At 36.4% G+C, this 20,601-nt stretch overlaps 4 protein-coding genes across 7 annotated transcripts; 2 read left to right on the top strand and 2 right to left on the bottom strand.

The window, feature by feature from the left end:
• Positions 1-1,293: 1,293 nt before the first annotated feature.
• Positions 1,294-7,135, bottom strand: LOC108992848 (WAT1-related protein At5g40230-like). Of its 2 annotated transcripts, XM_018967531.2 has the most exons (9): positions 6,813-7,135; positions 6,141-6,367; positions 3,735-4,258; positions 3,549-3,614; positions 3,300-3,413; positions 2,379-2,619; positions 2,138-2,296; positions 1,915-2,063; positions 1,294-1,759 (listed from the first exon to the last, which is right to left on the bottom strand). In XM_018967531.2, the coding sequence occupies exons 3-9, from the start codon at positions 3,926-3,928 to the stop codon at positions 1,597-1,599; spliced, it is 1,086 nt and encodes a 361-aa protein (XP_018823076.1). In that variant the 5' UTR covers positions 3,929-4,258; positions 6,141-6,367; positions 6,813-7,135; the 3' UTR covers positions 1,294-1,596. The 2 variants fall into 2 exon arrangements, with proteins under 2 accessions (XP_018823076.1, XP_018823079.1); XM_018967534.2 differs by lacking the exon at positions 6,813-7,135 and having other exon boundaries at positions 6,141-6,528.
• A 901-nt stretch (positions 7,136-8,036) lies between these two features.
• On the top strand, positions 8,037-10,323 carry LOC108992846 (probable inactive receptor kinase At2g26730). Its single transcript, XM_018967529.2, has 2 exons — positions 8,037-9,374; positions 9,559-10,323. Exons 1-2 carry the CDS (start codon positions 8,042-8,044, stop codon positions 10,116-10,118), a joined length of 1,893 nt encoding a protein of 630 aa, XP_018823074.1. The 5' UTR covers positions 8,037-8,041; the 3' UTR covers positions 10,119-10,323.
• Positions 10,324-13,250: 2,927 nt separating this feature from the next.
• LOC108992889 (RING-H2 finger protein ATL46-like) lies at positions 13,251-17,706 on the top strand. Of its 3 annotated transcripts, none has more exons than XM_018967603.2 (2): positions 13,251-14,904; positions 16,967-17,706. In XM_018967603.2, the coding sequence occupies exon 1, from the start codon at positions 13,807-13,809 to the stop codon at positions 14,899-14,901; it is 1,095 nt and encodes a 364-aa protein (XP_018823148.1). In that variant the 5' UTR covers positions 13,251-13,806; the 3' UTR covers positions 14,902-14,904; positions 16,967-17,706. The 3 variants fall into 3 exon arrangements, with proteins under 3 accessions (XP_018823148.1, XP_035543232.1, XP_018823149.1); XM_035687339.1 differs by having other exon boundaries at positions 16,976-17,706; XM_018967604.2 differs by lacking the exon at positions 16,967-17,706 and having other exon boundaries at positions 13,252-13,422; positions 13,699-15,212.
• Positions 17,707-19,577: 1,871 nt separating this feature from the next.
• Positions 19,578-20,424, bottom strand: LOC108992894. Its single transcript, XM_018967615.2, has one exon. The coding sequence runs from the start codon at positions 20,271-20,273 to the stop codon at positions 19,797-19,799; it is 477 nt and encodes a 158-aa protein (XP_018823160.1). The 5' UTR covers positions 20,274-20,424; the 3' UTR covers positions 19,578-19,796.
• Positions 20,425-20,601: the final 177 nt, after the last annotated feature.

Raw genomic sequence — 20,601 nt, forward strand, 5'->3', positions numbered from 1 at the left:
GAGAAGAAGGAAAAAAAAAAAAAATTATCAAAGTCATAAAGTTAATCAAGAGCATGGAAAACTAATAGTACGTGTACATCACTAAGCAACGGTTTTTGTAGCTTCCAGGTAACTACCAAATGAGATCTTTGGATTTTTTGCTTTTAGTAAAATTACCGTAAAAGTTGTACAGTTATTTTTGTATATTCTTTATGAACTTCACTAATATAATTGACTGTATCATTTTTTTAATATAAAACAATTACTTTGACCAATCACATCAATAAAATGTACAAAAAATACGTAAAAATAATTGTATATAACAGAATTCATATTTCTATACACACTTGAGCTTATCTTCTTTTTTACTATGAGAAATACTTATTTTATAAAGAAATTATATTAAAAAAAATTACAAACATATGTAGTTTGATCCAAAACATTAAAATATAATTTTTTTATTAAAAAGTAAAGTTTATAAACTTAATTTTATAAGATCTTTTTTAAATTTAATATTTTAAATCACTTAAAATAAAATAAAAAAATGTTTAATTCATAAAGAGATTATTAGACGTGGTATATCAAATTTAAAGTTATTTTTTACTGTAAAAAATATCTTACATATGGCATCAAGTTGTAAAATTCCATATTTTCTGAGGTCTCTTGGTCGAGACTCTCTAAAGGCAAAGGAGCCGTAAAAATTTAGCATTGCACTGATCAATTCCTCTCTCTCTCTCTCTCTCTCTCTCTCTCTCCGTCTACCTTTCATCGCTTTTCAAAGGGTGGTTTGAAAACGGTGGCCGCCAAAAGAGTTACATCGTATATCTTGTCAAACTCACTTTATCATTACGCTATAACGCATCATCTTAAGACAGAAATTAAGATTATTGTGTAGTAACTGATATATTGTTTCAATAGCTTTAATTATTGATATAAAAAAACGCCACTATCCAATAAGGGCGATTGGATACACAATACGCCACAAACCTGATTGTCAAAAACCATTTAATAATATACGTAGAATGTGTAAGCGCTGTATAATTACTTTAAAAAATAATAAAATTCTCTATTAAAAAATTAATTTTTTTATGAGTTTCGAATTTACTTATTTTTTTTAAAGAGATTGCATAGAACTTATGCATTCTACGACTACAAATATCATTTCTCAAAACCATTTGTGCTGTGTCTTAAGTACAATAAATACAAGTTTTGTTTCATGCAGCAGTGTGACTAATATGCACGATCTAAAAATCATTCAGGGGTAACTGGGACCCCGGCAATAACTAGTCTTCAAGTTAGATCAGCAAGAGATGATGACATAGAAATTCAGGGCATCTTTTGTCTTGGTTGGCCACTAACTATTAGATTAAAAGACTGGCTCAACGCATGATTAATTGGTTATTGTCCTAAGTTACATACTATTTAATTCTATAATTTCTGGAGAAAAGGAAGAATGATCAAATGGTTGCAAGCATTGACCATATAGCTATCCACCAATAAATGCTTGGCCTTGGGACTTTTGCCTTGCTCTGAACTTAAAATACCTTTGAGGTATTAGATTGCGAGTAGGCGCTGAACAATCTTTAACTAGCAAACATTCATCTGTATACATCCATTTTACATGCCTTCAGCCTTGTATCTTTGCAGCAAAGGGGTCTTTCCATTCCATGAGGGTCCCAAGCTACCAAAGCCACAATCCTCACACATTTCTTTTTCTTCTCTTGCTTTTCCCCATATAACAGCATAAAACCCAATTGATATTATTATTGCTCCAACAACACTGCAACAGCATTAAGATTTAGAAAAGGCAAGTGAACTGTGAAGAGATATACGCAAGCTAGTAAAAGCAAATTGCAGTTGCTGCTTTGAACTGATTTAAGTGTTCCAACTCCCAAAAATTGATAAGAAAAAAGTATGAGAGAGAGGATTCTGTACCTCCCAAGATAGAGAGCATCTCCAAGGAATATTACACCCATAGCAGCTGCAATAGCAATGGACAACGGCTTGAAGATTGATATATACACAGGCCCCTTCAAGCGAAGTCCCCAGGAGTGAACAGCAGTTGCGAAGGTTAAAGAAAATCCCTGCTCACAGAGAATTCCTCAGGTCAGACGTTACCAAAAGGCTGCTTTGCCATGGTGGTCCATTAGTTTCTTACCGAGTATACAATGGCAACCAGTGCTATATCAGGTTTTAGTCTCCAAGCGCTCATGTTTGCTTCTGCCATTAAAGATACTGGTGCAGATATAATTGTCCCACACAAGTCGTATAAGAAGACCACAATTATCTCCGATGGATACATTTTCATAACTTGAGTCTGTAAAAAACGCTACAAAATCTGAATCTAGCTTCTTTGAATTGTAGAAGAGTTGTACAATACTCAACACCGTGGAAAGTACCTGAACAATGTACCAGATTGAAACAAGAAGGTACTCAAGAGCAATTAAAAGCCCACCTATCACCCAATTCGTTTGTGATGAGCCCAGACTAAATCGAAGTGAAAGGGGTGGTGATTGAGATGAGATCGATATGAGTGTGGGGCCCTCATAGAGAACTACTACAAGTGCACCTGATATTGATACTACAGTGCCCACGACTTTAGCCAGAGTACTTGCCCTTCTCAAAGCTAACTGTTCCATCCTTTTTGAAGCACCCATTAAGGTTAAGAGGAGAGGAAATAGAAAGTTCAGATGACAGTTACCAACAAGAAATGGATTAAGCAAACCCAGTGACTAAAGAACTGACTTCATGCCTCATGGACCTACTGTTTGCATGATTAACAACAATCAAACCAAAATAATGCATTCAATACTACACATCTATGAGAAGGGTTAAGATTAAAACATAATAAAAGAACAATCACTCAGAAATACACGAAGTAGGATAATGAAAAGTATGATTACCTACATTATATTGCATTAATACACAGTCCATTTTGTAATTCTTAGTGCCCCACATCGTCCTAAAACAAAACATGCAGTGCCATCATCACAATCCCTAATTAAAGATCATTCTATGATATAATCAACCAATCGAACGAATTCGTACATCAAAAGCAACTTTAATAGGGAGCAAAAAATGCCTGCACATACGAACAATCAATATGCCTAATGACTTTCGCAAAGAAAAGGCTTTTTCCATAATAATCATTGAAATGGCCGGTGATTTAAAAACTCCCCTCCACTAACCACAAGCCACACACTTAAGAGAGACATATTACATAAAATACAAGTAACGATATCATCTATACAAAGTAAAATGTTGAAGGGACTTAAAATGAAAATAGAACTCCAAGCAACAGTAAGAAAGAATGGAGAAACCTGAATATGACGGCAAGTATGAAAGTAAAAGCCGGCATGAGGTTGCTGACAGCTGAAGCCAGAGTCGGCGAACTGTATTCTATGCCTTTGTATCCACATATCGCAGATACATACCTGCCCTAATTACATTGGTCATCCAACATAAGAAAAAGGATTCCCTTTTTGTTTCTTCTTCCTATTTTTCATATCCCCAAATCTCAAAAGAAAGAAGGAAAAACTAGAACAGCTTCCTGTGAATCATTTTCTTACCCAAGCACACCGAGGAGGAAAATTCTATAGAGGAGGGACCACTTCAACGTAGGAAGCCCAGTCTTTCTATATGCATCAGATCAGAACCAGTAAGAACAAATATTCTAATATGTATTTCCAATTAGCTCTATGAGAAATTATTGTATGTATTATGCAGAGCGTAGAGAATCAGGTTAAGAGACAGACCGGCCAAAGATGAAGGCCAAGGGGAGGAGAACAAGGGTAGATACGGCGTAGGAGTAAGCGATGAAGACTTTGTAACTCAAACCTTGCAGAGTGGCTGCTTTGAAGAGGACGTTTAAGACGACAATGGTGCACTCAGCAGCAACCATGGCTGAAAATGGCAGAACATCCTTGTAAAAATAGTTGCTCCCTACCATCTCTCTGAATCTCTCTGATCTCTCTCTCTCTCAATTAGCTTATTTCTCTGATCTATATACCTCGGTTTTTTTTTACAGAATAAAAATACCTCCCAATAGTTTTTTGTGACATCATTAATGCATCCAAAACAGTTCTTCTATGGACCAGCCTGCACTTATTACACACCCTATGGCTTTGATTTTTCTTCTTTTCAACCAAAATATGCGTTTGGATTGAAAACGAAAGGCCTGTTTCGAATTTTATCCGCTGCCCATTTCCTTGTTTTGAATCCTGATGAAGAAATGGTTGACTGTTGGGTAGCTGGTGAACAGTGACTGGGAGTTTGGGACCTACAAAAAATCCGGACCCGGACATCGGATCCGGGTCTGTTAAAGGTGAAATAAGTATTTAAAATTCAGAAGTTATAACCCATTTAAGAAAATATTAGTCAGATATTTTGCTTCTTCTCAGCTACATGACTTGTATATTAGAATTACAAATCTATTGACGCGTAAAAATGTCTCTCGTTTTGTTGGACACACGAGAACCAGATTCTGTGAAAACCATTAAGGTTTCTACATTTTTGAATATTTCAGAATTACATGAATAATAATAAAATGGTTTGAATTAACATATTTTATTAGATTTAAAAAAAAAAGAGAAAAAATTCATTAAAATATTATAAAGTAAAAAAATTGTTTAAATATTATTTTTATTTTAAATTTTGTATTAATTTTTGTGTTTGAATAATGATTAAATAATGATTAGATAAAAAAGTTAAAAATTAAAAAAATATTTGATATTTAAAAATAAAATTATAGAAGTTATAAAAATTTATGTATCTCATGTTGTGGCCAAACGTACTTCTCATGCGATTTCAATATTTCAGTATGTGACAAGGGCACTTGCTTTTTGACATGGAACATGGTAGGTAACTTATCTATTTTAGGTGGCTTTATGTTTAAACAATTAATTAAAAATAATAAAATCACGACAGAAGAACAAAATTTCCCTATTTACTCTAGGCCGATCATAAACCATTGTACGGCAAGAGATAATGACAAAGAAATTCAGGCCATCTTTTGCCTTGGTTGGCCACTAAAATACTTGCTCAATGCACCATTAATAATTGGTGATTAAAGTGGACCTACTGTTTGAATGCATGATCTTCTACCACACATCAATGGAAGGGTTAAAACACAATAAAAGAAAAGAAAATGACTCAGCAATACACAAAGTAGGAGAATGGGAAGTATGATTGGCTACATTATATTTCATTACAAAGTCCATTTTGTAATTCCTAGCACGGATCATCCAACATAAGAAAAACCCCCTTGATCTTATTTCTTCTTCCCATTTTTCATTTCCCTGAATCGGAGAGACAACTCCAACGCAGGAAGCTCAGCCCTTCTATATGCAACAGATAAAAACCAGTAAGAAAAAATATTGGAGAATGTCTTTTCAATTGGCTTATGAAGAATTATTGTATGTATTATGTAGAATCAGGTTAAGAAACAGACCGGCCAGAGAAGAAGGCCAAGGGAAGAAGAACAAGGGTAGTAGATACGGCGTAGGAGTAAGCCATGAAGACGTCATAACTCAAACCTTTCAAAATGGCTGCTTTAAACAGGACATTTAAGACAACGTTGATGCTCTCACAAGCAACCATGGCAAAAAAAGGGATAACATCCTTGTAAAAATAGCTGCTCCCTGCCATCTCTCTGACTCTTCCTGATCGATCTCTCTCAGTTATTTTGATTAGAGTAAAATCTATTTATACTATGCAGCATCATTAAAATCTGCATATTGTTTTACGGAATTAAAAAACGAATAGCCTTTTGTCAGTTAATGCATCCAAAACCAAAATATCTTATCGATGGGTGAACACTGACAGGGATCTGTCAAAAACTTGTGATCATACTTCTTATTATTATTTGCTTATGAAAAATTGTAGGAAAATGCTATATGACCTGATAATAAAGGTTCCGAATGATAGGGTCAGACAGATTTTTTTTTTGAAATTTTATTTTTACTTAATGAATGATAAAGTATTTTTTAATGATGTTGTAAAATACATAAAAAAAAAAAAAAATGCACCAATCTGGAGAATTCCTCGATAGCAAAAAGATTTTTGTAAGAAGTTGAACAAGTTTCTTTCAATTCATCCTGGATAACAATTACTGTAACGGCAATTAAAGCTAATGATGCAGAGAGTAGGTAAGATAAATTTACCAGTATCATCTCTTCCTCTTCCCTGCCATCCTCCACCTCAGGAGGAATAGCAGCAGCAGAATTATTATCTTTGTTGCAACTCTTGGAAACCATGTCATCCCCTTGTAACTCATTCCCCACCATTTCAGCTTCTTCTGAAAGAATCTTTTCACCCATAGATCATTCTTCTGCGTTTTCTTCTGGTTCTCGACTTCCTTCGCCGCTTCTTTCAGTTTCATTGCCTCAAGCTGTTCACAAGAATCAGAAGCACAATTACCTTAACTCAAGCCTGTAGCCAATATGTCATATCAAATACACCACTAAATCGTATCTCATTCGAAATTAACTAGGATGATGATCCTCTGTTTCGTCATCTCGGCTTCCAGAACCGATATTCCTGCAAAATTTCATCCTTTTTTTTTTTAAGAAAACAAATTCGAACCCGAATTAAGTCCAATGGCTTTTCCCCAGTTCTCCGACCAACCCGACAAAGAGCAAAATGGCATTTTTCATGTGCTGGTTACAATGGTATAATGTAATGGAGTTTAAGTTGCAAAACGCGAAGTCACCCACATCCAAAATCTAATACAGTGGATTACTACAAATGCTCATAAGGGGCACAACTTCGCAGATAAAATCTTCAAAAATAACAGTGAACGGATCGAGAAGCAACTTCTCGGCAGTCTTTCTGACCTTGGCCGGCGCGTTGTCTACCGCGCTCGATCAGGGAGCGGTGCTTGAGAGTGAGGGTTCCGCCATTACAACAGAGATGCTTTTTCTGGACCAAGTTTTTGGTCTCAAACGAAGTCATTTGCGTCGCGCCGTCGAAGAGGAAGACGAGGAATCAACACCTTGCAAATTCGGCGAAAGAAAGAGAGCAAATGCGCGTTCCTAATCATCTCGACCTTTCTTTGTCCGCCTTTCCTGCATGAACTGCGCCATCTATACGCTCGCATCTGCAAGACAAATAAAAAAATATCTGAATTCGAGGGTTGTGAGATTTGAGGCGCAAGACAAATCTCCAAAATCATACAACGTTGGATAAGAATTTGAGAACATTGACGGCCTACTTTATTTGAGAGTGTGCCCCGACCCACTTGGAACGGTTCACAGGATAAATTACCCACTAACTACCAACCAGCTAGCGATCAATCATCAAGCGGTCCATTCTCGTAAATGCTGATTTTCAGAGCACAATTTCAAACTAAAAGCCAATTGGTGATCTTAGTATTAAGTAATTGATTACATCTTTTCTGGGCCGGTTAAATGCGTGGATTATATGCTAGAGACAAGTGCAGGATGAAAAGCATGAAAATTGAAAAGGTTGAGAATCTTTTTAGAATGAAACAGGGAGATGCTGGTTCAACTTTGAGCTCATCTTTGTCTGATACTTTCTGTACTCGACCTGCCCTTACACCATGGACATAAACCATAAAGTTTTTAGGGTGGCTTCTTTGAGCAGTAGGTAATGGTAGTTTAAGAAATTCTGAAATATGAGGGGTACTTAAAAAATTGGTGTCCGAATCTAAATGCCCCATTGAATAAATAGGAACGTTTGTGTTGTACATTCCAAATGGGACTTTATAAAGTGGTCACCCTCATGAACAGTGTCTACTGATTGATTAGGAGAATTATACGAGTTAAAAAAAAAAAAAAAAGGATAAAATCATTGTGGCTGCCGGCACTACATTTTCGAATTTTAGTTCGAGTCGAATGGCCTATTCTCTAATCATATATTGCCAAGTCCAAAGCAAGCTATATATAAAAATTCTCCTCGTAGAATCAGCCAATTGGCACTGCAACAATTCCAGCAATCGCTTAACCCTTTGTAATTTCCTCCTTGTTCCCCAATCCCAACCATTTTCAGAGCCATCTTGTATTTAAAACTTTCTCCCAACAAGATCATTCTCTAGGCCTTTTGCATGAAATCTCAAGATCGTACACAAATGAATCGAGTTTCCATCTGGGTGATCTTCTTTTCCTTTTTCCTTATCCTCCATATGACAAATTCTGTGGAGGACGAGGTTAAGAACTCGCTCATAGACTTTCTTTCCAAACTCTCCAACAATAATGTTGATCCGGGGCTCAATTTGCTTTGGAACTCAACCACTGATCCCTGCAAGGACCAGTGGCCTGGTGTATTCTGCGATAGTCGAAATGCTTCTGTGACAAAGTTACTTCTTTCCACGCTAAATCTCAATGGAAGTCTTGATATCACTTCTCTTTGTAACACGGAGTCCCTTGCTGCATCTCTTAATGTTCTTGCCCTCGATGGCAACAGTATTGGTGGAGGAATCCCAGCTGAGATTTCGAACTGCAGGCAACTCACTCGCTTGCACTTAAGTGGGAACCAACTTTCTGGAAGCCTTCCCAGTTCGCTTGCCATGTTGGGTAATCTAAAAAGACTGGATATTTCGAACAATAACTTCTCTGGTGAGTTGCCAGAGTTGTCCCGGATTTCAGGTCTGACAATGCTCCTCGCTCAAAACAACCATCTGAGTGGAAAGATACCCAAGTTTGACTTCTCCAATTTTGACGTTTTCAACGTTTCCGACAACAACTTCAGCGGCCTTATTCCAGATGTGGGCGGCCGATTCTCTGAAAGCAGCTTCTTGGGCAATCCCGAACTATGCGGAGATCCATCGCCAAAGAATTGTTCATCCCTCCCACAGGAAGCGGACGACAAACCAAAGAGTCCCTCAACCAGTAAGATTCTTATGTACTCAGGCTATATAGTAGTGGCCTTGGTTTGTCTCGGGCTGATCGTTTTCAAGCTGTGCAAAAGAAAAGCTAGAGAAGAAGAGGTTGATGCAAAGATCAAGGTAGTAGAAGTTGATGACCGCATCAGAAGGCACGGCATAATATCAAACGAGTACAAATCAGGTGTGAGCAGGTCAGAAAATATGGATACCTCATATGAAAGTACGTTGGTTTCCTCCTCGCTGATTGTCCTTGAAAGCCCTGTTGTGAATGGACTAAAATTCGAAGATTTGCTCAGTGCTCCAGCCGAATTGCTTGGAAGAGGAAAGCACGGTACCCTTTATAAGATCATATTTGAGAATGGGATGAATTTAGTTGTCAAGAGGATCAAGGATTGGATCATTTCAAGCAATGAATTTAAGCAGAGGATGCAAAGGATGGACCAAGTGAAGCACCCAAATGTACTGCATGCTCTTGGTTATTATTGTTCCAAAGAGGAGAAGCTTTTGGTCTATGAATATCAGGAAAATGGAAGTCTATTCAGGCTTCTTCATGGTAAATATCACGCTTCTTTTTTCTTTGTGTAAGTACTGTACTTTTTTGTCATGATTCTGTATTGTTTGATATCTCTTGTACCGTGCTTGCCCTCAACCTCTTGAGAACTTCATCTACTTTTAAATTTTTTTTTTGCCTTGTATTTTTTAGGTTTCTAATCTAAAGTACTAAATATTATACTCAGGAACCCACACGAGCCAAAAATTTGACTGGGCAAACAGACTGTCTGTTGCAGCTAGTATTGCTGAGGCATTAGCCTTCATGCATCAAGAACTGAAAGAAGATGGGATTGCCCACGGTAACTTGAAATCCTCCAACATCTTGCTGAATGGGAACATGGAGCCTCGCATAAGTGAATATGGTCTTATGGTGATGGATACCCAAAATGGCTCATCTCTTCCCGACTCTGCTAGGACCAATAATGCTTTCAGAGCCTTCAAAGGAGACATTTATGGATTGGGTGTCATTCTTCTCGAGCTTCTTACTGGAAAGCTGGTGCAGAATAATGGAGTTGACTTGGCTGACTGGGTTCTCTCGGTTATTCGAGAGGAGTGGACTGTTGAAGTCTTTGACAGGTCCCTGATCTCAGAAGGTGCAAGCGAAGAAAGGATGGTGAACTTGTTGCAGGTGGGGATTAAATGTGTTAATCAAACCCCGGATGCAAGGCCAAGCATAAACCAAGTTGTTGTCATGATCAACACCATCAAAGATGAAGAAGAGAGATCCATATCTTTTGACGTTTGAACCATTATAAAAGAGTAATCTTTTGCTTATTAACGTAGGACCAGAATTTCAAAACATGCAAAGAAACTTTGGCTGAGGAAAATTCGTTTTTCTCAAACCTAAATTTCGTTGTAATGAGTGCAGGAGAAAGTAGTAGATAGGTCTTTGTATGAAACTTATTCGACTTTTTACTCAATAATTGAATAGTAATTCCTGTTTTCCCCCATCACATCTGAAGAATTGTGCAGTAAAATCTGTTTGATCATATTCCAATAAGCCTGGAACGCATGCATACTGCAACTTATTAGTGGAAAGTGATTCTCAAAACCTGCATGTTCAAACTTTTGAAACATTACAGAAATATTAGATCCCTCTGAGAAGAGATTGAAGAAAACAAGATCTATGAATTTTTTTCCCCTCTCTCTTTGTTGGGTAGAGGTATTTATCTTATTATCTAAATTATTGAAAAAACGAAACATTGCTGATTCTTTAAGACAACATAGATGCTGAGCATCTTTCTGGAAGGATGAGACTCATTATAGCCGGCAGGCCTTTGTTTTTACTCTGGAAAAAGACCTCTACTTGGGTTGCTGTCCTGTTAGCTGCGTGTTAAACATTGTTGCCATTGCTAATTAGTGATTCCAAGCATGTATTGGCTATGATTTTGTTGGTGATTGGGATAGCCTAAACATATTACCAGGCAGAAAAAAATATATTCATATCCAATATTGAACAGATTTCTAAGTTCCCTCTTCTTTTGTGGGTAAAAATATATGAAAAATGTTCTTGGAAGAGAGAGAACAGGTAGCTTGGTGCACTTTTGAGGAAAAATAAGGTTTTATTAGAATTTTTATGGGCTACTGGGCTTGGTTATGATAACTATTTTAAATTTTAAATTTTAGATTTTAAAGTTTTCGGGTGGGCAATGAAGAGTTTTTCGTAAAAAAATTTTAGGGACAGAAGCACGTGGCTCTGCCACTAACGTGGGCCAAGACCAGATGTTAAGATGGCTGGGGCGCAGGCCAAGACCAGAAACAGGATGATTTAGCCCGATACATTTAGGAATGGTTTGGATTCACAAATAAATTGAGAGGATTGAAATGATTTGTGAATAATAAAATAAAAATTAAATTATTTATTATATTTTGTATGAAATTTTAAAAAAATAATTTTAAAATTTAAAAAAGTTAAATTGTTTATTATATTTTATGTGAGAATTTAAAAAAATTATAATGATGAGATGAGATGAGTTGAGGTGGGTTAAGATGAGTTACGTATACAAACGAGGCCTTATTTTCTTTAGAAATTTTCTTTTGGATGATGAGATGACTTTTTTTTTTTTTTTTTTTTTCTAATCTATTGCAAAACCCAAAAGACAAATGGCAAAGGGAAAAAAAGAGAGCAGAAGGTGGACTTGTGAATGGATCTTAAACATCTAATATTTAAAATATAATGGGTCTATATGCTAATTCTATCTTCTATGTTTTTTCAAATAGTAGAAAGTGTTCACCGCCCAGCCAACCCAAGACTTCAACTTTCCCATACTCAAAACTATATTAATAAATATTTATTTATTTATTTTCAGGGCAATGCTTATTAAATAACATCACCTTTTTAAACTGGCTGGCTTGCATTATATCACGATTATATTATTCATGACATTGACCTTCCATATTGGCCCATTTATTTATTTCTTTGTTACAAAAAAAAGGAAAAAACAAACTATCAAACGGACGTTGACCCTAAATATTTCTTTGGACACCGACTCCTGTGATCGTGGAGGAAAGAAAGAAAGAAAGAAAAAAAGATTGTGGCGGGATTTTCAGGGACCATCCTTGATAAATTTTTTTATTAATTTTCTAAAATTGAAAGAGCTAAAAAATTATTAAATATCATCATAAAAAGTAATGTTACATATAATTATAGAGTCTACAAACGTTGTACAATCATTTTAAAAAAATAGAATTTATTATTAAAATTTTTTTTTTATACAGATTATGCATTTATTTATTTTTTTTAAAGTGAATGCACGATGTTTGTACACTCATAATTGTAACTATAATTTCTATTTTTTTAAATGTTTACAAAGTTATTATTAGTATATTTATGAATTTTTTTTTTAATATTAAAAAATAAAAATAAAATATACACTAACAATACAATACATATAAATGATTGAACCAATAGCCATATATCTGCCGGCCTCTCACCTCTTCCTTCTTAATTATCCGTCCCAAATATTCAACTACTAACTACATAGATATGTCGTCCAAACATCCTTGTCCAGTACCTAAAGTTCCGATTAAAGACAAAAAAAAAAACCATTCACGTATTCATTATATCAAATAACCCACAACTACAAGTAATATCTTAATCCAAGGTACTCACGAAATGTGACACCGAGTTTCTTTTTTAATATTAATATAACCTAAGTTGTGATTGACAAAACTGTCATTTTTATTTTCTCTACCATCTGCATATATATCCAAGCATTTTCCATACGATGTTGGCTTTTTATGTTCATGGTTTTCATGATTTCAGCTTTGTTTTTTTTTTTTTTTTTTGTAAAAATTCCGGGTATTTTCGAGTGTGCAATTCATCTTCCATATAGGATTCAAAATACTCTATTTCTTGTTAAGGTTTATTATTTAATAAATATGATATCATGTTTATGTAATATTATTCGAAATTTTAATAAAAAAAAATATTTTAATCACAAAGTGATTATATAAAAATAAATCTATAAATTGATGTGATTTAATATGTTATGTCAAATTATAAAATTATTTTTATTATAAAATAAATTTAATAAATTATATTAATTTATAAATTTATTTTATGTAATCATATGTAACAATTATCTTCAATAAATATTGTAAAAATTATTTTATATATCTATCACAGTATCTCCGCTTAAAACCCTTGAAATTCAAAAAATAACACAGCGGAACCCACAATGAACTGTAGAAGCCAGAAGGTAAACGGCTCACTTTAAATCGGAGATTTGTCGCTTGTAGTTGACCAAACAACTCTCACGCGCTCTTCATACCACGCGCAAAGATCTTTTTTGGCATTCTGTGCAACTCACATTGGAAACCACTGTAGCTGCCACCATTGTACCTTTGTTTCTGTTGTACCGAAAGTTGAAACCTTATAGGTTTTTTTCTTTCTTTTTTGGTCTCTCCGACCCATTTCACTTTACTTTCTTGTGCTATATAAGTGACTCGAAAAGTCTGTGTCTTTAGGGTTCTCCGCTAGAAGAACATTATACTTCTCGAGAACTTCCGAAGATGCACAAATGGTGGACTTCACAGAATCCAGTTAGGTAAGTTCAGGTTTTGTTCATATGTATATGTGGGCTACTATGTTATTACTGCTCAGTCAACGACTTCCCTTTCATCTAAAATCGTGGGTGCAATAAGAAAATGCTTTTGCAAATTGCAAGTATTACACAGCCAATGGCTACCACCCTCAACTATTCTGGAATCTGATTGCAAAGGCTGTAATTTTTAAGGGGGTTTTGAATCAATCTACAGCAAGCCACGCTTTATTTTAACTTTGATAGCCTCGAATTTCGTTTGGTTTATGTTTGAATGAGCAGGGTGTTTCTACCACATGGTCTACAAGTTTACCCATGTGGTCTTTGGGATGTCAGAGTACAAAGAGCATAAGTGATTAAAAGTGGTTTTTGAAGCAAACCCATTTGAAGATGCCTTGGATTCAGCATCAATTCCAGCAAAAAGATGGTTATTTGAGCTACCCACCTCCTTTTTCTCCTTCATCTTCATCTCCGTATACTGGCACTTTTCATAAAGAATCAACTCCTTCATCATCTGGTACTAGAATAAGTCCAGCTCTTCTTTTCGTTATCGTAATTCTGGCCGTACTATTTTTCATCTCTGGTCTACTCCACCTGCTTGTTAGATTTCTCGTAAAGCACCCATCTTCCTCAGCATCTACTCAATCCAGTAGAAACCCAGAAATTTCAAGCTCCGATGTTCTACAGAGACAGCTACAACAACTCTTCCATCTCCATGACTCTGGTCTAGATCAAGCATTTATAGATGCTCTTCCTGTTTTCCAGTATAAGGAGATAGTCGGACTCAAAGAGCCATTTGATTGTGCCGTTTGTCTCTGTGAGTTTTCTGGAAAGGACAAGCTCAGATTGCTTCCTATGTGTAGCCATGCTTTCCATATCAATTGTATAGACACCTGGCTCCTATCAAATTCAACATGTCCTCTTTGTAGAGGAACCCTCTTCACTCCCGAGTTTTCTGTTGAAACCCCAAATTTTGATTTTGATGATTTAAGAGAAGATGGGTGGTCTGGCAATGGTGAAAATCGGTACACTTCTGGGAAGACTCTGGAAATGGAGGAAATTGTTGTTGAAAAGGGGGTTTTCCCAGTGAGACTCGGTAAGTTCAAGCAGCTAAATGTTGGGACAGGGGAAGCTGGAGAGGGAGAGACAAGTAGCAGTAATTTAGATGCAAGAAGATGTTATTCAATGGGATCATATCAGTATGTACTTGGCAATTCAGACCTCCAGGTTGCCTTGTGCCATGATCGACAACTCCATGATATAAAACTCATAAACGGTTTAGAAAATAAAGGGAATTCCCCAGTTCATGACGGTGTGGAAGGGAAGAAAATTAGCACTGTGACCAAAGGCGAGAGCTATTCTGTTTCCAAGATCTGGCAGTGGTCAAAGAAAGGCAGATTTTCAAGTTCCTCAGATGCCCAGATGGGCATGCCTCCTTCTCTTAATATGGAATTGCCACGGATGAGTAAAGCACAAGGGACATGAAAGGTATTTGCATCATCGTTTTGTTCATCTATTATGATTTCATCCATTGGTTGAAGGTTGTTATGCTTAAGCTATCCTTGCCGAAAATTACTTAGGATGGTAATTCACCGATTATGATGAATGGTTGTGGCATATGATGATTGTATGACATCTTTTTCTTATATTAGGCTCTTAGGGATGATATTATAAGATCTGCTTAGATTGATTCTGTTATTTACTAAAAGAGTATGAATGGAATATAGGAAGAATTCCTTGTATATGTGAGTATATATGTATGTATGTATGCATATTCGTGCCTTTACAAATTTTAATGATCTCAACGGCCAGACTTGCGGAAACATCTTGGTGGGAGTAAACTGGTACATTCTGAGGAAAAAAACTGAAAAAGAATATATAGTTTGATGGTTATGTCATCCATGGAACGTGGGTATAGAATTATAGTCACCTGATTTGTTAGAACCAATTCCATTTAGCAGACTAATAAGTATACAAGCAAGGACTGAAATGGCTTATAAAGGCGCTTCATCTTAACATGTTTCTGTCAAAACTTCTACTCAACTTTACCACCTAATTAGTTTCATTTTTCATCTCAAATTTTTTGTTTTTTTTTCTGTAGACAAGATCACAAAACATATTGATACCAATTTCAAGCCAAACAATTGGTCTTGGAGGACTTTTTTGTTTCATTCTAAGCGTCTAAGGGAACTTGAAGCTCATAATCTTTTAGGTTTATTCTCTCCCAACAAATTTATCGTCTAGCTATCAAACGATTCAAATTAAAGTTCATCTTACCCCAACCCCAACACACCCTGCCCCTTCCAAAAAAAAAAATTACATTTATATGGTGAACCTATGTTTGAATGTTTGAGATGGTTCTCTCTTTCTCAAGATTTTTTGTTTTGGTGAAGGGAACCCCAATGACAAGGACCTTTTTTAAAGGAAAACTCAAGCTTAGTCAGGGGCAAGTGCTCTTGCTTTCGCCCCAAGTGTGTTGTTATATCCACGGTTTTCCTCGGCTATAAGTGAGAGTTTATGAATAAAATTGGGGAGGGGTCACTATTGGACATGTGGCCCCAACTCTTCAAAAAAAAAAAAGTGCTCTTGCTTTCTTACCTATATAGGCATGGGTTATTTTTTCAGTCTCCTTTTTCAAATTTTCGTTCGAGGGGACTGTAAACATAATCTGTTGCGATGTTTGATCTTTTTGGGTTGGGCAGTGGTGGTGGGATCCATGAAAGCTGTGTGATGGAATCTTCATTTCCGTGTCTTGAGAACTTTGATTAAAAAACTGGCAGTACTGGCAATGCTGTGGGGACCTGTGGTCTCACTTTTACTCTTCCTACCATCCCTTGTTGCCTTGTTGAAATGAACCTTTTTTCAAATTTTCCTCATTTAATTTCAAATGTGGTGAGATCGGTTGGGCTCAAGTTCATCAACTTTAAGGTGTCTCTACTCTGGATCTATATAAGAAACGGTAAAAATGGAATTGAAAAGAGGGGGCGGGGGTGGAAAATTAAAAAAGAAAAACAAAAGATGAGACATAAAAGTAGGGATTTTGATGCTTCCTTGGTAAGTATAATGGCTACGGTAACTCTCTTTTCTTGTTGCTTCTATTTTTTTTATCTCAAGAGAGTGGGTGGTCAGGGTAATTGGTAGATCGTAAATACCATGTTACCAACTCCACCATTACAGAGGCTAATGCAGCACACGCTATACCAACCAATTATTAGTTCAACTACTTTAAAAAGGGACTCCACATTCTTGCTGTTCAAGTACTTTAAAGTGAATAGCCACCCTCTTCTCCTTTTTCCTGTCCTTATTTTGGCTGGGAGTGAACTGATCACCACCCCAGAGACAAAATGGAGATACTTTCGTCTCCCTGTGGACGAAATTGGTAATTATCAATAGCATAAGAGTTAAATCTGCTTATTTTTGCTGATAGAACTCGCTTGCCAATGCGAGTCTGGTCCACTTGCATATCTTGTGTTGTGTATAGCCATGCACCAATGCTTCCTGTCTTTCAACATTCTCTTGATATTTTATATGTTCGTGCATTATTGGGAAGATGATCTAGCTGCTGCACTGCAACCAAGGCATTTCGCAATTCATTGAACTATTGAAGCGTGTGAAGGGGCGTTGGGACCAAATGTTTGGCTGATGGAGGATTAAAACAGTCAGAACAGCAAAACAACACTACGTGATATAGGTACAGAAACCCTGTACAATAATGCTCCTATAGCACAAGATCTCCACTGAAAATAGAATTCAGTGACCCTAGAGGCTTCCAGAAGGGAAAAGAAAAGAGTAAATGATGAGAAAGAAGAAAAAGAAACACACAAGTAGTAGTCTGCAACCACTACCAAGTGTTGTCAAATCAAAAAGAACCCTTCCATTATAAAAGTTTGTGTTGAATTTTGGATCATACAAGAGCACAGCTGCCCATGCTTGTCGGTTCCCCTACCTTGTTGAGACCACTCAAAAGTCGGAGAAGGAAAGGATTGTGGAAATTGGGATCTGCAACTGTAGTTGGAAAACAACCCACAGTAGATGGTTGTGGGATGAGTGCTTGCTTGGGGCTATTGTGGGAAGGGTAGCACTTGGAGTCGATCGGGTGGGAAGTAAATTTTTACACCAGTCAATTGAAGGTTGCCACATATGTCTCTACAGTTTTCTATTTGCACCCTCACCTAGGTGATAAAAACAGTTTATTTGGATTTTCCCCTACCCACGTGACCTACTCTCCTCATCTATTCGTCTCTCTCTCTACAATACGATCTGGTTTTCAAATATTTGTCGGGCTCTCGTTTCTAGTGAAAGGTAAAAATTTTTGTTTGTTTAGTTCCTCATTTTTGTTGTCTTACAAAATCCATGAATCAAAATGCAAAATCTTCAAACAACACAAGGAAGAGATCCCCACAAGAAAATGCATAAATCGAATCTTAGAATCGCATGAAATCTAAAAATAAACCCATAAATCAAACTCTAAAATTCAACAAAAAATGACATGTGAAATGCATAAATCGAAAACTTATCCACTCAAGAGGAAGACTGTGCGAGAGGGAGGGGGTGGGAAAATCAGTTATGTGAGATGAGTTGATCAGTTGCATGAGATGAGTTGATTTCGTCGAAATCGTGTTGGATGATGAACGAAAGGGGTTGGGAATGAGAGAAAGCTCATAAAGGGGGCTGGGATTGCGAATGGAAGGGGAGAACTCTTAAGAAAGGGGGTTGCGAATGGAAGGACAATGAAAGATTTTGAGGTGTTTGGAGGCTGCACCTCCTACATGGCCAATAGTTATTGGACCAGACCAGCCTTGAGTTTTTCCCTTGTGGGAATGTCTCCATGTGTTGGGTCTCTCATGAGTTGTTCCCTTGAACAGAAAATTTGAGGGCGTAAATTCGTCCAAGCATCCTATCACATCAATGGGACTGCAAAATTGGTGGAAGATAAACTCAAGAGGCATTAAAAGCAAGCCGAGCTTGTTCTTTAGTGAGAATCATAAGCAAAAATGACAACTTTCGTGCTAGGAGTAGGCAGATTTCACAAGGAATAAAACTTTGTTTGAGGTTGCCATAGAGTGGGCACGTGCACTTTTCAGAATTCCTTGTTTTGTACAATTTTAAGAACTAGTTTCTATCATAAATTGTCCAATCTTTGCTCGAACCGTATAAAATAGAGTAATACTATTAATAAGTCTCGCACCTACTTAAAAATATATCATTTTATATTTATATTTTATTTTATTTACAAACATGTTTGGAATCATTTTTATTACGTGGGTAAAAAAATAAAATGATATATTTTTAAATAGGTGTACAGGGTGTGAGACTTATGTTTAGAATTTTTCATTAGGATAACTTTAATCTATGCCAAATTTTTGAGTGCCATAATCTTCCAGTTTTTGATCAAAAGTCATAAAATTGCTGTACGAGATTGGTTAAAGATAGAAGGGAGAAAGAAAGAAAAAAACACTTAAAAGTCTCATTATGTCATTGAAATTTGAAAGTTACATAAGCGACCCTACACATTAATGTGACTTTTCCCTTCTCTAGAAAACCTTAAGTGCCTATAATCATCTCTTATGACATCTCATCTACCACAACTAGTGGCTAAATATCACTTTCCCATGGTGAAAGTGCAGCACAAGGCTTCAAACTCAATCACCACGTCTTTAAAAGAACATGAAACTTTCAGTGCTTGATATGATTAAGCTTCCACAATGAGCTGGTGCAAGAAAAACGAAACACGAATGTCTAAAATCATTTCATACAAGTAAAATGCGCTCAAGTTTGAACTGTGGCATAATTTTGTTTCAAGCAAACACAATCATGTAAAAAATATTTTGTTACACATAATACTATAAATGTAACATTTGTATACATAATAGATATTGATTAGCTTAGCTATCACGCACGTCAACAATGTTGTTAAGAATAACTTTTTTTTCTTAATAAAATTAATATATTACTGCAACCTGCATTAACAATCCTCCAAACTTCCATATACAAATCACATGCATTTTATTCCCTTTCTTTTTATGAAAGGGTGAAAATTTATTAAAATTTCTTAGTATGAGAAATTTAGAGCACCTTATGTGTCACCGACCACTTGCGAGGTTGTGACTAATGTAGAAAGGAACAATAATACTCACACAATACATGTTTTAAAGTGAGGATATTTTTATAAAATAACTTTATTTTTATAAAATATTTTATTAAATTATCGTTTATTTTAAAATATGATTATGTAATGTGACGTGTTTTATCATTTATTTTTATAGAAAAAGAAAAGGCAATCAATAAAATAACCGCGCTTTGCTCTTGCCTCCCTGTGATTCTCCCCCAGCATCGGAGCTAAGATCCACGTTAAAGCGCCTCCATTACCATCGGGCCAGTCACGTGAACACTGGCGCGTCCTTCCCCAAATCCATCGACGACTTAGCTGAAGCTGGAATTGAAGCATATCGGCACGAGAAGTCGCGGCCCAAATAATCCTCATCCAAATGGTTGTTTTGCCCCAGCCCCTCGTCGAAGTTCAGTGCGTAACTCAAAGGATCATAGTTGAATTTCCCATGCCCATCGGACGCTTCCAATCCAGTGCAGTTTTTGTTGAACCGGTGAACAAATGTGTTCCATTTCGGACGGGCCACGAGCTCAGACCACTCTCGAAACTTCTTCCACCCTCGGGTCCACCACCGGTCCTCACTCTCTGCCTTCTTGATTCGCTCCCACCAAGATGATCCAATGGTGGAGCCTGGCGCGGAGCCCAGGCACCGAATCCATGAGCAGCAACCTCTATTAGCGAATAAGAGATCGTGAGTGTCGTCGTCATTCACCGTTGGGGAGGTTTCAGCCGCCTGTCCCAATGACATTTCCAAAATGGAAAAATCAAAACTTTTTGCGAGAAAGATTTGCAGAAAAGAGAGGAGAAAGAGAGATTCCTAAATCCGTAATGCTACTCATCATACAGGAGCAATAGGGAGGCATAACGGCAGCCTCGTTGGCTGTGGAGAAAATAGAAATTAACATCATTGTTCTCCTAACTTCTTCTTAGATAAGAATAATTAAATAGATAAATGTTTTAGTTTTTATAATAATAAATTTATAAATATGATTTAATATGTTATATTGTATTGTAAAACTATTTACACTGTAAATAAATTTAACATTTCGTGTAAAATTATGTCAGATTTATAAATT

Source organism: Juglans regia, chromosome 1, assembly GCF_001411555.2.
Source record: "Juglans regia cultivar Chandler chromosome 1, Walnut 2.0, whole genome shotgun sequence".
Classification (NCBI taxonomy): Eukaryota; Viridiplantae; Streptophyta; class Magnoliopsida; order Fagales; family Juglandaceae; genus Juglans; species Juglans regia.

Coding starts and splice junctions, on each gene's coding strand:
- LOC108992848 (XM_018967531.2), bottom strand. CDS start 3,928: ATGGTAGGGAGCAACTATTTTTACAAGGATGTTCTGCCATTTTCAGCC. Junction 3,615..3,734: donor TTGGCCTTCATCTTTGGCCG/GTCTGTCTCTTA, acceptor TGATGCATATAG/AAAGACTGGGCTTCCTACGT. Junction 2,297..2,378: donor CAATCTGGTACATTGTTCAG/GTACTTTCCACG, acceptor CGTTTTTTACAG/ACTCAAGTTATGAAAATGTA.
- LOC108992846 (XM_018967529.2), top strand. CDS start 8,042: ATGAAATCTCAAGATCGTACACAAATGAATCGAGTTTCCATCTGGGTG. Junction 9,375..9,558: donor TCTATTCAGGCTTCTTCATG/GTAAATATCACG, acceptor TATTATACTCAG/GAACCCACACGAGCCAAAAA.
- LOC108992889 (XM_018967603.2), top strand. CDS start 13,807: ATGCCTTGGATTCAGCATCAATTCCAGCAAAAAGATGGTTATTTGAGC.
- LOC108992894 (XM_018967615.2), bottom strand. CDS start 20,273: ATGTCATTGGGACAGGCGGCTGAAACCTCCCCAACGGTGAATGACGAC.